Source organism: Nannobrachium achirus (assembly GCF_963921795.1).
Source record: "Nannobrachium achirus genome assembly, chromosome: 8".
Taxonomy (NCBI): Eukaryota; Metazoa; Chordata; class Actinopteri; order Myctophiformes; family Myctophidae; genus Nannobrachium; species Nannobrachium achirus.
In genome coordinates this window covers 49,173,705-49,189,639 of record NC_137817.1, presented here as the reverse complement: position 1 = coordinate 49,189,639, position 15,935 = coordinate 49,173,705, and the positions used below count along the sequence as shown (strand labels likewise).

The 15,935-nt window shown below is 44.3% G+C and overlaps 1 protein-coding gene across 2 annotated transcripts; it reads right to left on the bottom strand.

The window, feature by feature from the left end:
* Nucleotides 1-3,056: 3,056 nt before the first annotated feature.
* dcun1d5 (DCN1, defective in cullin neddylation 1, domain containing 5) lies at nucleotides 3,057-13,549 on the bottom strand. Of its 2 annotated transcripts, none has more exons than XM_080731589.1 (10): nucleotides 13,468-13,549; nucleotides 11,922-12,016; nucleotides 11,679-11,721; nucleotides 9,992-10,100; nucleotides 7,017-7,182; nucleotides 6,447-6,538; nucleotides 5,301-5,409; nucleotides 4,328-4,432; nucleotides 4,079-4,181; nucleotides 3,057-3,674 (listed from the first exon to the last, which is right to left on the bottom strand). In XM_080731589.1, the coding sequence occupies exons 4-10, from the start codon at nucleotides 10,060-10,062 to the stop codon at nucleotides 3,607-3,609; spliced, it is 714 nt and encodes a 237-aa protein (XP_080587715.1). In that variant the 5' UTR covers nucleotides 10,063-10,100; nucleotides 11,679-11,721; nucleotides 11,922-12,016; nucleotides 13,468-13,549; the 3' UTR covers nucleotides 3,057-3,606. The 2 variants fall into 2 exon arrangements, with proteins under 2 accessions (XP_080587715.1, XP_080587716.1); XM_080731590.1 differs by having other exon boundaries at nucleotides 4,079-4,178.
* Between the last annotated feature and the right edge of the window lie 2,386 nt (nucleotides 13,550-15,935).

Sequence of the window (15,935 nt, the reverse complement as noted above, 5' to 3'; positions counted from 1 at the left end):
TCGGCTGCACAGCAGAGGATTCAAACCCCCTAGTTTATTTTGGTCAAACAATTAAGATTGTGTGTAGGACAGAGAAGGATATGTAATCCTAGCTAGTATTTTCCGTTGGACTTCAGTTGGCATTCCAGTGACTGAGCATGTACGGTACGCACAGTTCAAATCACAATATCATGAGTTCTTATTCTTTTTTTTTACCGTCTCATGTTGTTACATAAATTATGCTTCATCTCTCTACACTCATCTCTGCACCGAATCCATCTAATCTAAAATTATCATGTCTAATTAAATGTGTGTAAAATCGAAACCCTGTCTGTATCTCGTTCAAAACAGGTGTGTGAACGCGGTCACTGAGAGGGTGAGGAGGCGACGCCCAACCGATGCTACGGACCGAGGCCGCGACGTCACCATGACAACCCTGCCCGGCATGTACGACAACGGGACATTCCAGGGGGAACTGGAGTCGGGGGAGGAAGAGCGAGGATGGGGACATGGGGACTCGGCGTGGGAGACGACGTTGGATACGACCGCGTCAACGAGTCCTTCGCCTCCCGCCAAGCCGCAGAGGAGCTTCCGTCAGAAACGAGAGGACGCACCTGAAACCACGGCTTACCTGGAGAAGTGCGACCGCACAGCACAGGAGGAGGAGGAGGGGATGGTGATGAAAGGGCAGAAAGACGAGGTGGATGGGGGCGGGGCTGCAGGTGAAGCCAAGACACGAGGCGAGGGAGAGTCTGAGCCCAGCAGAGGCGGTGTCTCCGGAGACGGCGGCAGCAGCAGCGAATCGGAACGGCCCGTGTCAGAGACGGATGAGGAGCAAGGGAATGAGGTTAGAGAGGAGGAGGAGGAGGAGGAGAGGGGAGATGGCAGGGAGGAAGAGGAAGAACAGAGAGCAGGAGAAGAGAAGGTGTCTACAGGAGTTGGCGAGGGACGTGGGGTCAACGAGGGAGAGGAGGAAGAGCTCACCGACGGCCCTTCTTCAGACGACGAGAGCAGCGAGTCTGGACGTTCGTCCTCCTCGGGATCGCATGAAGACGGGAACGTCGGGGAGGAGAAACAGGAAGAGCGGACGACAGACTCCAACGAGGGAGCGGAACAGGGCGAGGCGGCGGCGCCCCGTCCTCCGCGGCCGGCCCGACGGAGCCGCGTCATCCGCCTGTACCAGTACGACGAGGAGGGGCAGCGCTACGGCCACCTGCCGGACCCGGCGTCCGACGAGCTGGGCCCCGCCCCCAAGCCCAAACAGCGCTCGCTCTCCCTGACCCGGCTCAATGCCATCATGGCGGCCGCCTCGGCGGGGCCCCTGGACACCACCCCGACCAGGGAGGAGAGGGAGGGCAGTCGCTCCCCTAGCCCCCCCACCACGCCACTGAAGAGCCCAGTCTTTAATATGGATATTTGATGTCAGCATTACGTTAACGTTCCACGTGTGTGTTGTGTGGAATCAGGGTGGGAACTCCAGCCACCAGCTTGTACATTTGGCTGGAGAATTTCTAAATACATCCAAGTTGCTTCCCCATATCCTGAATGTAATGTTAATACTTGTTCAATTTCATATGAAACTTTGCGAGTTTCAATCTAAATCCCATTGTTCTGAATGTGCAAATGAATTCTTTTGGCAAGTCTTCTTGCTTGCCAAAATAAATGACCCTGAATGCTTTTCTGTAAATATACTTTGAAATGGAAACAATCACCTCAGGGTTTTTTGTGTAATCCTTTTAGCATTATTGTTTTAACTGTATCTCTGTACTTTTTGCAAACTGTTAAAAGTATTCAATCAATCAATGGTGTGCAACAATAAATACAATGCCCCTAGGTCTTTTGCAGATATGTCTGCGATGACGGGGTATTTTCTGCCATACTGTATTATCTCCTATCATCAGGATGGGATTTAGGCAGAAAATCAGCCACATTTCTATTTAAGACCTCAGGTTAGCATTTAGGAGGATAAAGATTCACATCTTCAGTTCCTGAAAAAGACTATTAACCATCAACCACTGCAGAACAGGGCATACGAGCGGTGCAGAGTGGGAACGGCGCGGGGAGCAGAGCAAGGCCATTTTTATTTGAGCGTGAGCGAGCGAGTTTTAAAATGGGTCTGAGCGGCAGTGGAGCGAAGATTTTCCTCCGCTCCAAGCCGATCCTGTTGGCGCCGCGCGCCATAACATGAACCACGCACACGCAGTGCAGAGTGCACCAGGCACCGCTGAGAGCACAGCAGTCAAAGAATTTGCAGTGCATGTCCGTCGTCCGTCCTTGGTCAATATTTCTCTGTCATCCACACAAAACGTTTATAAATACCCTGTGTCAGTTAAGTTTTATCACCAAAAAAGTAAACTTTGCGTCTAAAGATGGCGTCGCTGTCTTTTGTAACATAGGATAGTGTCCATCCAGCTGAGGCTCGTGGCTCACACAGGCAGTAGGCTCTGTGTTGGAATTTGGAAAGCTTGGGGCAAAGGAGAGACAGCTAAATAGGCCTACTTTTATTTATTGTTCCGTTTTGGCTGTGATCGACGAGCGAGAGATGCGCAAATCAGGTTGAGCGATGGAGCGGGGGGGAGCAGATCGGCGCGGTGGCCGACCAGAGCCATTAGCGAGCGGGACAACAGCCCTCTGGCGAAGGGAGCAGCATTTCTACTCGCTCCGCTCGTATGCCCTACTGCAGAATCAGTGAGTGAGTGCTTGAGCTCAACAACTAACCGCTTGAGATTCCTGTGGCAGTAAAGTTAATAAAAAATCAAATGTGTTTTGGGTTAATATCTGTTGTTGTTTTTGGTCTAATGACAATTTCCATGTCACTTATTATGTTCACTTGCTGAAGGATGAAGCCATGTTGACTCCACTTAAATTTTCCTTTTATTCATTCTTCAAAACATAAAACAATTTAAGACTTAAACAAAAGGGGAAAGAAAATATAGAGAAAAGGGGGGATAATCCACCACTGACCAACACTAGTTATGAACCGAGAAGGAATATGAAAACCTGACCCGACCCCCCTCCCCTTTCTTTTCATTTAAGTTCTTTTTACCCCCGCCCTTCCTTTTCATTTCAGTCCCTCCCCCTTTTCTCCTCTTTTCTCTCTTTTTTTGAATTAACACTGTAGAAAGTCTCTTCGGTGAGAGAGGTCTCCAGACAATTGGCTGAGGAGGAGGCACGGAGGCCATTCCTGCGGGTAGTGAATGTGTGCGTAGTCCATAGGGATGCATTTGTGTAGCATGTAACCACTTAAACCCTCTAATCAGCTCCATACTTGGTCCGCTCTTTATACATATATCCCCTCAACACCAAAATCTCTTCCCCCAGGAAAACAGCCCACCTACAAGCTCACAGCGCAAGATAGTAGATCGGGCTAGTTTCTGGCAAAAAAATAATAAAAAATAAACATTTTCCCACCAGAATAGGCGGTGCTAGGGTTCAAGTGGTTAAAGCTGTGTGAGACGACGGCAAGTGTTGGTTTTCATTTCTTTTTTCTGTTTTTTGTATGAACAGCAGAGCAGGAGATGCTCTCCCGGTGTGTTTTGTCTCTCTTCATCCCTGTTATTGTCGTCGTCGTCGTCCTCTTCGTCCTGACGGCTGGTTTCTGGCGAGGTGGGCGCCGTCCTGTTTGTGCTATGACGACGCCAACGCCGCCAACCGAGTCTTCTGCCACTCTACAAACTCGTCTAACATCACTGGCCCTGTGGATGATGGAAAATGTCATTGTTTTTTTTTTTTTTTACCATCGAGCATTGGAACATAAAGCTTTTTTATTGCACACGCAGATATGACAAATAACGTAAGGGATAGTTCTTACGTTCACCCCGTGGAGACTTGAATTCATGGATATCTTTTTGTTTTTGTTGCATTCCGGAGCCAATCATTTCAGGAGACTCTTTGTGTCTCCATAGGGAACAAAGCAGGCTCTTTGTGACTCCATAGGGAACCACTGCACTGCTGGTCATCAAATTACTGTCTTAGGAATGCGACACAAACCAAAAAATATCCATGGGGCGATATATCGATTTGGTTAACTATCCCTTTAAGAATGAGAAAGAAAGAAAGAGAAAAGCCACAGATGGAAAACATGGTCAGGAACACTCACAGGCTCCGTCCTCATCGTAGTTGCCGAGGTCTGCGTTGATGGTCCTGCTGAACTCCAACACGTTGTACCACTGGTCCTTGTTCATCACCTTGTACTTGGACTGCTTTGGGAGGAAATCACTGTCTTATTACTCCGCATGATTTTATGATTTTAAGGTTCAATAAAGAGTACTTGGAAGTGAGTGAAGTGTGTCAAGTTTAATGGAGTAAGTGAGGCAGGGAGAGGTTTGAGGACTGTTGAGAGCTTTACCTCCAGGAACTGGTTGAAGACAGGGAAAAGCGGCCACGTTCTCCCCAGCAGCAAGGCTAGCATGGACTTGGCCGTGTCCATGTCCAAACTCCTCTGGTCTTTATCCTGTGACACAATGGACAATACACTGATGTTTATTTTGTCTTCTGTTATTTTCTTTTTGCCAAACCATAATATATTGCTCATTTAAATATTCATTCAAGAATATATACTATAAATTTCCTTTTAAACATGTTTTATCCCACGATTTTGTAACCCATTTTTCACCCGGTGTCAATGATCTAATGTAATCCTGGGCGCTACACTCCCTCTGCCAACCTGGGGAGACAACGGACTGACCACATGCTTCCTTCTATGCATGAGGAGTCCAACTCGCTTCTTTTCACCTGACAGGGAGGAGTTTCCTTTCCCCCCCTCCATCAGGTGCCCGGCTGAAGATATACTATACTATCCATTCATAAGTTGTCCTTCATCCATTTATGAGTTGTCCTGGCATAAATAGGGTTAGCCAGTGTTTCTATTGGTCACCAAACCACTCTGTCGTTATCTTTATAGTTGTGGTGTGAATTCCGCCATTTACTTGAGTTAGAACAATTTTGATTAGTCATTGTAACTTCTAGGTGTGGATGGCCCTTGAGAGAGATACCAAGTTAACACATTAGACTACTGTTTGCCAAGCTAGGCATTTTCTCATGGCATGACAACATCATCACCAACTCATTTTGTCAAATTGTGTAATTTAAAATGTTGAGATAGTATTATCGTACTTATCGACCGTCAAACGGAAATCGTATTGGCCAGTAGATTTGGCATCCTTAAATCCAAGCCATAATGGCTCCTTTTATCATACCAATGATAAATTATGTAAAGCTTGACGTCCCCAAGATCCATTGTCATGAACGTACAATGTCGTACATTCAAAGCACAGGGAATGGGAATAGGTACCGCTGGCGTAGAGAAATGACATACTGACCCTGGCAAAATCAAAGGCGTATCTGTAGATGTTTTTAAAGAGGACTGAGTCGTTGAGTTGACAGCGCAGGTAGTCCAGTTTACTCTGCAACCGCTCCGTGCTGTCACATCTGGGTGAACAGAGTTAAAAACAATTAAACAGTTTACTATGCAACCTCTCTGTGCCTTCACATCTAGCGGCACTTGTCTCATTGCTGTCGGGCAGAAACCCATGGAACCCATGGAGCAAAAATAAAATCTCACAACTTAAAGTGCTTGTATGACTAGTCCTAATATGCATTTTGTGAAACAGTGTGAAAGGAGCACCGCTCACTAACGCTAATTCCTAAACAATGAACATGACATGTAAAAGCTCTTGTTAACTCATTCTGTGCCAGCGCCCTCTAGGGGCCAAGGAATGCCAGGGTATCTCTCATAGGCGAGCGCTTTAGCTTCCAGGACCTCACCTTCCAGGACCTCACGTGCTCACGTTCATGCACAGCATGGAAATGTCCCGGATGATAATGCTAACAGAATGGCTATTCCCATTTTGTCATCTAAAAGATCATTTTTGGGCGATTTCGCCGTAAATAAACCTCGCGCCGCTTCCCTAAAGACACAATCCAGAGATATAAGCCTTCAAAGATGTGGTCTTTCATTGGATTAGGCGGAGATTGGCGATTTCGTTCGCAAATAACGGCCGGCCGGGAGGTTGCTAGCTTTCGGCTAGTAGCTAGAAAAATCAGGCCAGGCTTCAGAAGGCCTCTTATCATTTTATTCATTTAATTAAAAAAAGCCGGACTACTTCGGGATCGGCACACTCGTGTACTCATCGGAAGCGGCGCCGAACATTGGGTGAACATTGGGGAGCTCAAAAATGTATTTTAAACCATTTTTAATGGAATATATCGTCAGACAGAGTAGAATGGCTAGCTGGCTAGCGGCTAGCGAGCCAGGACCACCCACGACTCTACAAGCAGCTCGGGGTAAGTGAATTAATAAAAAAAAAATTGTATTGGATTGAAATAAAGCCGAACTAGTTCGGGATCGGCACAGAATGAGTTAATACTTATGCCAAACAAAATTCAACCATGCTTTTGCTGTAAGATCCTGAGTTCATTCAAGATGCAAGTCCATTTTGACTCATGTAAAGCAGTTGTTGACTTACTGTAGTGAGGTCATTCCCTTGAGCCACTCCTCCTTTGTAAAGAATCCCATATTTGGCGCTTCCAATTTCCAAGCTAAGACTAGCATGATAATCTGGGAGACAGAGAGAAAACAGATGAAATCCATGTTCACCAAAACATGTTTCCCCAACATCTATGGTAAGGGTTTGGGGTCAATGTTGGAAAAAACGGCTGTTCACTCTTCTAAAAAGTTTCCTCACAGAGATTCAGAGAAATCATAAGCCTTAAGTTGTTGTTGTCGGGGTAATGGAAAAGTACATTTGCAGAATTTTGCACATACAGTACCTACTGTATATGGGAACTGTGTGAGACACCGCTCACTTCACACTAGGTGTGAGTTTTGAATAAATATTTTTATAATGTTCTCAGAAACCTTAGGTCAGGATTTAGAAGGCGTTTTTAGGTATACATGGGTTAAATGTGCTATATAATTAAAGTTTGAGTTGAGGTCAATCTGAGTGTTAGGAATAAGAAGGCAGAAACAGTTAAACAGTGCTTGGACATTTGAATACTGACTCGATATTGGATGAGTCCCATATCAGTCAACTCACATTCTCTGGTTCCACACCGATGTCCTCGCAGAACTTCTCCATGCCCTCGGGTCCCACCACCTCATCGGAGGCAGCATACTCGTAGAACCAGGCCAGGCACTTCTTATTAGAGAACGGCTCCTCTGCACTGATCAACCTGCCTCCGTGGATGTGAGGCCTACAAAAACTGGAAGCACAAACACAAGAGTTTCACAGTCAAACGTGACAAAAGATGGTGATACATACATTGCATTTCAACTTGCAGCTTACATTTGTCAGCTGTCTGGAGCTATATTATAATACTGTGATAGTTTTAAATCCTCTCTCTTTTGGAGGTGGGGGGGGGATCTATTCCATTGTGTTAATGTGATCAGCAATCCATATATCAGTCGTAGCAGTGTTGATCATTTCAGAGTGCAAAAAAGAAACAACTGCAACAAGCCAATTCCATCTGTTCTTCTGATATCTTGAAAACATTATCTGCACAGCTGATAGCCATGCGCTTCATGCTTTTGTTCATCAAATAACATTTGGGGCAGCACATTTCAAATATTGTTGAATCAAGCAGTCAAGTATCAAGTAGGCCATCTGTATCGCCCTGGTCTGCCGGACACAATACAGTAGTGCTTGTGAAGGCAGCACCCACAGATAATAACAATGCCATCCATGTACAGTTGTACACTATACATAGCTAAGAGGACTAAAACAAAGACCACAAGTTCTCAAAAGATACATTACAAAAGGGAAATCAGGCCACTGCCAACCCATGTATATAAAGATTCTATTCTAAATTCAAACGAGAAAAAAGTATTTAATTAACACACCGTGCCGTGGCCATGTTTGCAATCCTGCACAGTTCCTTCTGCAGTGAGCAGGTCACTCACGCTCAGACAGCTCAGTGCGTGCGCAGTAGCACTTAGCTTGGCACTGAGTGGTCAGCTAAGGTCCTATCATCTGTCAACCCCAAGGGTTTATCAGATATCATCCTCTCTGCCCCATTATCACTACCTTCACCCAGGGCAAATAAAGCCTGGGTGTGTATGCGATTGTACGATACTATGATTCTGCATTCTCCGTTAAGCTACTGATGATTGAAATTCAACTCACAGCTTCATTGAGGATACTTTGTGAAATTAGCTCCAACCTGCACAGTGAAATCATCTGTGTGAATTTGTGGACAAATGGACCCATATGTAAGGACAGGTCTATTGGCACACTATATAGTTTGAGTATACCTCCTCCTTTTTCCCGTGGTCTGGAGCCTGTGCTGCTGATTAAGAATTAAGATCTGAGGCTGATTCTACAAACGCCTTCAAAAATCTCACACTCAAGATTTTTCAAACATATTTTTGAATAGCCAACACTAACATCCAAAATGACACACACACACACGGCGGATATTGGCAAGAATCTCACGATGCAATACGTATCACGATACTTGGGTCACGATGCAATAGTATCACGATATATTGCGAATCTTTGCGATACGATACTATATACTATTGCGATATATCAGCTTTACAAGCTGAAGACGCTGCTCTAATGTTGTTGTTTTCGTCGTTCGCAGCCATTTTCTTGAGAGACCTCACTCTGAACCGTGGGAAGGGGAAGTAGCTACAATAGTAAACCGACATCTAGAGGCAGCGGAGTGTCAGGACCGGACTTCTACCATTGGTTCCTATGCATGGGAACATATTTTATTTTCCTCAAAGTTTTGCGATACTACGGCCTGAAGTATCGATACAGTATTGGCAAATAAACTATCGTGATGTATTGCCATATCGATTATATTGCCCACCCCTAACACACACACAGACAGAGTAGCTAGAAGTTGCCATGAATGCATTCTTCCTCTCTGTATGCATTTATAGCACCTCCAAATACCTTCCACCACCACTAGATTGAGACACACACAGGCAAATAGAACTGCCAACACACACGCACAGGGAAATAGACCTGGCTGCCAATAGATACACACCAGGGCTAAATTAAATAGACCTCCAGCCAGCAGCAGTCACATGCCAAGCCATATTGAACCGCCATCTCTCTCTCTCTCACACACACACACACACACACACACACACACACACACACACACACACACACACACACACACACACACACACACACACACACACACACACACACACACACACACACACACACACACACACACACACACACACACACACACACACACACACACAACCACCAAGACCATCAAGTGACTTGAAGACTTTCAACTGATTTCCACTGAACAACTACATTAATTCCGTAAGCTGTTATTTTAGGGTTGGTCTGACCTTGACGCAACCTTAACTTTAGTCCTAAACCCGGGATCGATCCGGCCGCTCTACCAGCCACTCTACCCCTGAGCCACTGCCGCACCATGACAACCAGCAAAATGGCCACACTTTCCATGAGTTACATCATCTTTCTAAAACATGTGTTCCACCATCCTCACTAAGATAGAAGTCCTGGTACATGCACACACTCTCACACACACTCTGCACTCGGGTATCGTAAGTAATACGGAGACGCAGTCTTAACCAGAGCCAACTTGGTGGACAGACTGACTGGAGTCACATTGATTTATATTAATCTCCATGTCGCCTGAGGAAACACATGACAATTTTGGATTTGGAAATGATCCATAACGGGGCAAAGGGCATTTGAGGTACTTGAAACACTTTTCATTTACATGGAGAATCACATGCCGTTTCTGCTGTTAATATGATTGGTGCAGTAACAATCAAGGTATACTACAGTAAGTATAGTAAGAGAGAAAGACAGGGAGAGCGAGAGAAAGAGAGAGAATGTGTGTGTGTGTGTGTGTGTGTGTGTGTGTGTGTGTGTGTGTGTGTGTGTGTGTGTGTGTGTGTGTGTGTGTGTGTGTGTGTGTGTGTGTGTGTGAGTGAGTGAGTGAGTGAGTGAGTGAGTGAGTGAGAGAGAGAGAGAGAGAGTGAGTGAGTGAGATGCACTTTCTGTACAATTACCTGGTGATTTTACATTTCCTGAGCTCATGCTCATCTACAGCAGATGACTTTCTCTTCTTTTTGACAGGCATTACTGATTCTTGATTGGGACTCACTAACTGGGCTGGACCTGGAGGAGAGAGAATGAGAAGGTAAGAACACACACTTCAGTAGTTCACACACTTTCAATTACCCCCACAGGTCATCTTGGGGCTGGGTGGCCTCCATCATCTGAATACTGGACCAATATAGCAGCCCAATCATAGGCTACTGTAGCCTGGAGTTCCATCTTAACATCTAACAGCTGATACAAGGCCACAATGTGTCGCTGCCTCGACGCGTTGTGGGCTTGTAGATCTTCTATGTTCAGCTCGTACCGGTTGTGGTGGTGCCGGTCTGGCCCAAGATGGACAATGTATGTCCCAGTCCAGCCCTGGCTGTGTGAGCTTGTACATCTGCTAATTTTGATTAGCCAATGCTAAAATCTAAATCTAAAGATCTTAGGGCACTGTCAAACCAAAGTTTGGTGATGGTGCGCATCTTTCCGTGTGTCACACACACCTTGCATTTATACACCATGTCTATTTGAAGCAGATAAACACTCGAGACAGATGCTGCTTTTCCCATTCTGTCCAATCGGGTGAGTCGAATCGGGTGAGGCAGACCGTCCCAAAACTCAGAGACACATGCTGCTTGCAATTGAGCAACTGCATCTCCCCTTCTAATAAAGCAAGGGCAAGTGCCCTCCACCCGGCCTGGCCATTATAGCCGCGGCCGCCTAATAATGTTTGATAAACTTGCAACGTAACCGGGCTACAGACAAATCGATTGATAGTCTACGGGCTACAGGGAGGGTCCTTGCAGCAAAATGCGCTGCAAGCTAGCCCCATTTTTCAGAATGCTCTGGCTGCAAAAAACAGTAGGAAAAATACCTACAAATGTCTTCTAAATCCTACTGGATTTCTGAAAACGTGTTTCTTTACACCCCCCTTCCATCTCAAAATATTTTGTTTCAGGGATCCCCAGAAGCAAAGATTTGAGTTAAAAATGTTTGCTTTAAAAGAATATGTATACAAAGATTTGGACAAACTGTCAAGGTTTTTCAAAAATAGCAGATCTACAAGCTCATAGCATGGCATTCTGATATTTTTGAAAAGCCAAAGTAAAAAAATAGTGGTTAAAAGTGGTTACGTGACACAGACTTGCGTTCCTGGACTTAACTCACTTACTGCCATTTTGAATGCCATTTTTTACTGATATCCTGCCAGAGGTCTCCATAGACTTCCATGTAATTTATAGTGCACGGATCATGCACGCCCATGCACAAATCATGCACCATGTGTGTGTAGGATGTTCACAGCTTTCAAACAAAAAAATCCGATTGGAAATCCGTTCAGGCATTCATGAGAAACCAGCCATTATGTTTTACATGTTATGTAAACAAAGGTGGCTGCCCTGTATGAAAGATGGGGTTGTATGGGGGTGAAACATGCAAAATCGCGATTGAAATCGTTTTTACTAGATTTAATGGGGTCAAAAAAACATTTTTAACTTCAAGTCAAACTCGTCATTGGCAGAGTGGACACATAAATATAACTCGTCAAACTAGTCATAGGCAGTGGATGAGTTTAAAGGGTCACCCATCTCCACTGTCCAAATCAGAAGTAGAAGTAATCAAAATGTAGTTAACGTAGAGTAGGTACTATACCTGTATCTGTGTGGCTCCCTTGTCCATTCAAATCTATCAAATTCTACAAACAAAATAAATAGAATAAATTAGCCTTCAGTAAATTATCAGAACTAGCTATGTATTGCTTTAGACAAACTTAGGAATGAACACAAATTTGTGAAGGGCTTTTTTCTCCCTCTGCAATAAGCAAAATGTAATATGTAAGGAAATCATTTGGAGGACATTTATTTATTTGCATTTTATTTTATTATTTTGACTTACAAGTTTGTCCAGCGTTTGTGAGACTGTGTTGATGTCAGCCAGACCTTGGCAGCAGTAGTAGACTTGCTTCAGATCTTCAGTTCAGAGACAGATCCCTGAAAGAGATTTAACACACAGAGATTGTGACAGTGAGGGGCCATGTTTTCATCATGAGATGGCTGACGTTAATTGGATAAAGCTGTAAAGCTGGCTGTCAGTTATGTACACTGAAAAAAGGGGGTGGGGGGTAGTTACAAAAAAGGGTGGGGGGGGTTTCAGTTAGTTAGCAAGATAACGTGACTCACTTATCAATGAAGTCAATGATACAGATATAATCGCTATATATACACACACAGAGAAAAATTAAACCAGAGAACTGTGACATTGGGTTATGGGGCTTACTGTAAAACAGACGAGGAGGTTTGTTTATATTATATAATAATGACATAATATAAACCACCTCATAAGCTACTCATGGTTTTCAACCAGTGGTCCTTGAGGGAGTTTCAGGTGGTCCCCAGCTAAATTTTGAGAGTTGGTAACCAAAGGCACCCTTATCTTTAACTTCGGATCCATTTGGTTTCATTTTAGTCTCTCAAGAGTTACATTATTGTTTATCATCTGCATTACTTAATTTACAAACGTAGAAGAACTGTTATTTTGATCAACATTCGCCTGTTATCTCTCCTGTGGTACCACCCAACATCAACACAGCATGGAATTGTGGACAAAATCTTATCCAAAGATAACAACATAGTTTCGGGTCTGAGAGAGACTGAATAAAATAATGGACCTTGTTATGAAAAGGGTTGAAACCCCCTGAGTTATATGAACCAAGGGAAGGCTAACTGTAGTTTCTAAGTTATCTGCGTCAGAAGAGTCTCAGTCAGGCCAGTAGCTAGCATACATACAGATCAACACTGAACTGAAGGGCTCTTTTAGCTCGTTTTAGCTGACGTGATCGCGCTGTTCTCTCCTCCTCGCCCGTATCTTGACTTCACTGCTAAGACCGAGCCGAAACGGAGCCGTTAGGTTTCTTTGGTCCTGCTGGGAGAGCGGAGTTCGAACCGGCTGTACTGTCAAACACACAAAGCTTTATGCGCGTCTTCTTTTGTGTGGCGTAGCTTAGCTGTGTGTGTGTGTGTGTGTGTGTGTGTGTGTGTGTGTGTGTGTGTGTGTGTGTGTGGCTCTATGGCTGGCTAACTGTATTAACGGCTCTTCTGTGTTGACACTCAGAGCAGACAGAGCAGCTAGCGTTAGCTTCATAATAAGCAGCAGTGCGACGGTGTCGTTTGTGCAAAAATAAATAAAAGAACAAATACACAAGCTAACAAAGCGTCGCAGTTTGCTTGTTGTATATCTGTTTGTTTTTTGTTGCAACAAAAGCAAATATTTAAATATTAATACACAGTCAACGTTCTTTCTTAACAATACGCACTCGCATATCGTCTGTCTGTTATTTTTCAGTTATTACAATTTATAAAGTATAGTCCCAAACAAAAGACAAACACCAAATTGCTGGATTACAGACAGTGCCTTAAAATAATGCACTTGAAATATATCTTACTTTTGATTAGTTTTAACCTCGTTAGGAGAGTGGACGCGGTGGGAGAAATCACTTTTGACACACCGGGTTGGGTCAGGGTGGCTGCTTGACTTGTTAGTTATGGGACTCCCTATTTCCCAGGTGTTTCGCCCAGGTGGGCGTGGTTTTGAGGTTTATGTATCATTCCTAGGGCTAGAGTTAGACCTAGCTCCTTTCGGAACCCCTCACTCCACTGCTACGCAGCTCCGAGATGGGGTTCCTACTGGTAGCAAGCCGGAATCCTCCGGCCGGATCGCCGATCCGCCGTTAGGGAACACTTTCTTACCTTTGGTGAACACTCTATCCAAAAAGTGACCGGTCTCTATTCATCTATAATCGTTTTACTTCTTCTCTAGATGAATAGAGACCGGTCACTTTTTGGATAGAGTGTTCACCAAAGGTAAGAAAGTGTTCCCTAACGGCGGATCGGCGATCCGGCCGGAGGATTCCGGCATGCTACCAGTAGGAACCCCATCTCGGAGCTGCGTAGCAGTGGAGTGAGGGGTTCCGAAAGGAGCTAAGTTAGACCAGGGTTCTGCAACCTTAAATGTCAAAAGAGCCATTTTGGACCAACCAATTTATCTAAAATCTGTGTGGAGACTGGAGCCGCAAAACATATTTGAAGGCAACATGGGATATTAAGTGTTTATTAGCCTATCAAATACATACAAATACATAAATGAGCATTCATTAAAAGACATGCAGTGCGATATAAGTTTTACTAGTCCTGTGCCCGGAAGGTATGAACACTCGCAGTATATGAAGGATTGAATGGAGTGTCTCACTCTCAGAAGTAATATTGGAGAACCTGGACCGGTGCCCGTTGGGCTGAACAGTCACCACGTTCAGTTGTGCAATAGCCTACCCGTTGGTCAGACGGCGGACGGACAGACATTCGCTAAATTAATAGTTATATATTTCCTCTACAATATTATTGCCATCACTTTTTTAGTTTGATAACTTACATACATAGGCCTACTACAGATAATCCAACAGTATTGGCAGTTAAAGCAAAGGACTCTGGCCACAAACTATTACATTCATTCGCTGACGCTGTTCTCCTTTATTTTAACTTTTCGTCAGAAAAAAAAAAAAAAAACAGCATCTTTCCGACGAAAAGTTGTGTGGTTGGAGACAGTATGGGCAGCCTTTTAGGGTTAGACATAGTGTTTGTGAGGTTTAAGGTTAGGTTTAGGCATAGTTTTACTGATGTTAAGGTTAGGTTTAGGGCCGATGCTCCACTAGCCGAGTTTAATTCTGTTCGTTTGGGGTGTAACATCTCGGCAGCACCGAACAGCTAGCCGACTTTATGGTACCCAAACCCTGAACCTCTGAATAATGTCATATTGAAGTTTGGACAGAGCCAAACGGGTTTAAACTCTGCTCTAAAAGAGGAGCATGCATGATTCGGCCCTTAGGGTTAGGTTTCGGCCATAGAGGTTTCGGCATGTAGCCTAACCACCCCCACCTGGGCGAAACACCTGGGAAAGAGGTACTTGTTACAATGCTACTGTTGCTGCTGCTTCCGGGGCGACCGGGGGGAGCGCCACTGCGCCACACATGCAGGGGTGTCATCGTGTGATTATGAATTGTTTGCATTTCAAAGAAAACATACATTTAGACCCTATGTGTTTTATAAACGTAAACAATGTGGAAATTTACCAAAAATACTGGTAGGTACTCGTATTACGGAAAATACTGCGCACTCGAAGCAGAAAACGATTTGTTTTTTTAATGCACCCCTCATGGGCTGTACCACGTCCCTTAAAGCCACAGTGTATTATTTTTTACCTTCACATGTTGCACTCACATATAATGATGATGATGATGATGATGATGACCCATATACATTTATATAATATAATGTATTTTATATAAATGCACATTTTGTAATTTGTATGTGTCATCATCATTGTCGTGTGAGCGCAACACATGAAGGCAATCAAGCAAAAAGATCCAGCTCAGAGAGAAAATCATTACATTATTTAAAAGTAAGTAGGCCTACAGTAAACAGCCGGCTGCTATGGTAATCTTGACGGTTTTTGACTTATAGGCCCACTAGTGCGGGGCCTTAAGGGGAGCAAATGCTAATTTTGTGCAAATCAGTCTAAAAGTGCCAACTTTTGCACAGATGTAGCCCAGGGCATGCTCTAATGATTTAGCTAGGGCGCTCGAGTCGGCGACCTTCAGGGTCACCACAGCGGCCAAATCAAGTTGGGCTCCCATCATACCCAGAAAAGAAAATCTGCTTTAAGTAGGATGTGAGGGGTATAACTAGGGGTTTGTCATGATTATGAATCCATTGCAAGCATTTGTTTTGCACAAAAAACCTTCCTTGGGCTAAAAATGGCGTAACAAAACGATGGTTTAGTGATGAGTCATCACTTTTCACAATTTTGTGGGACGATTTTTAGCCCAAGGAAGGTTTTTTGTGCAAAACAAATGCCCCC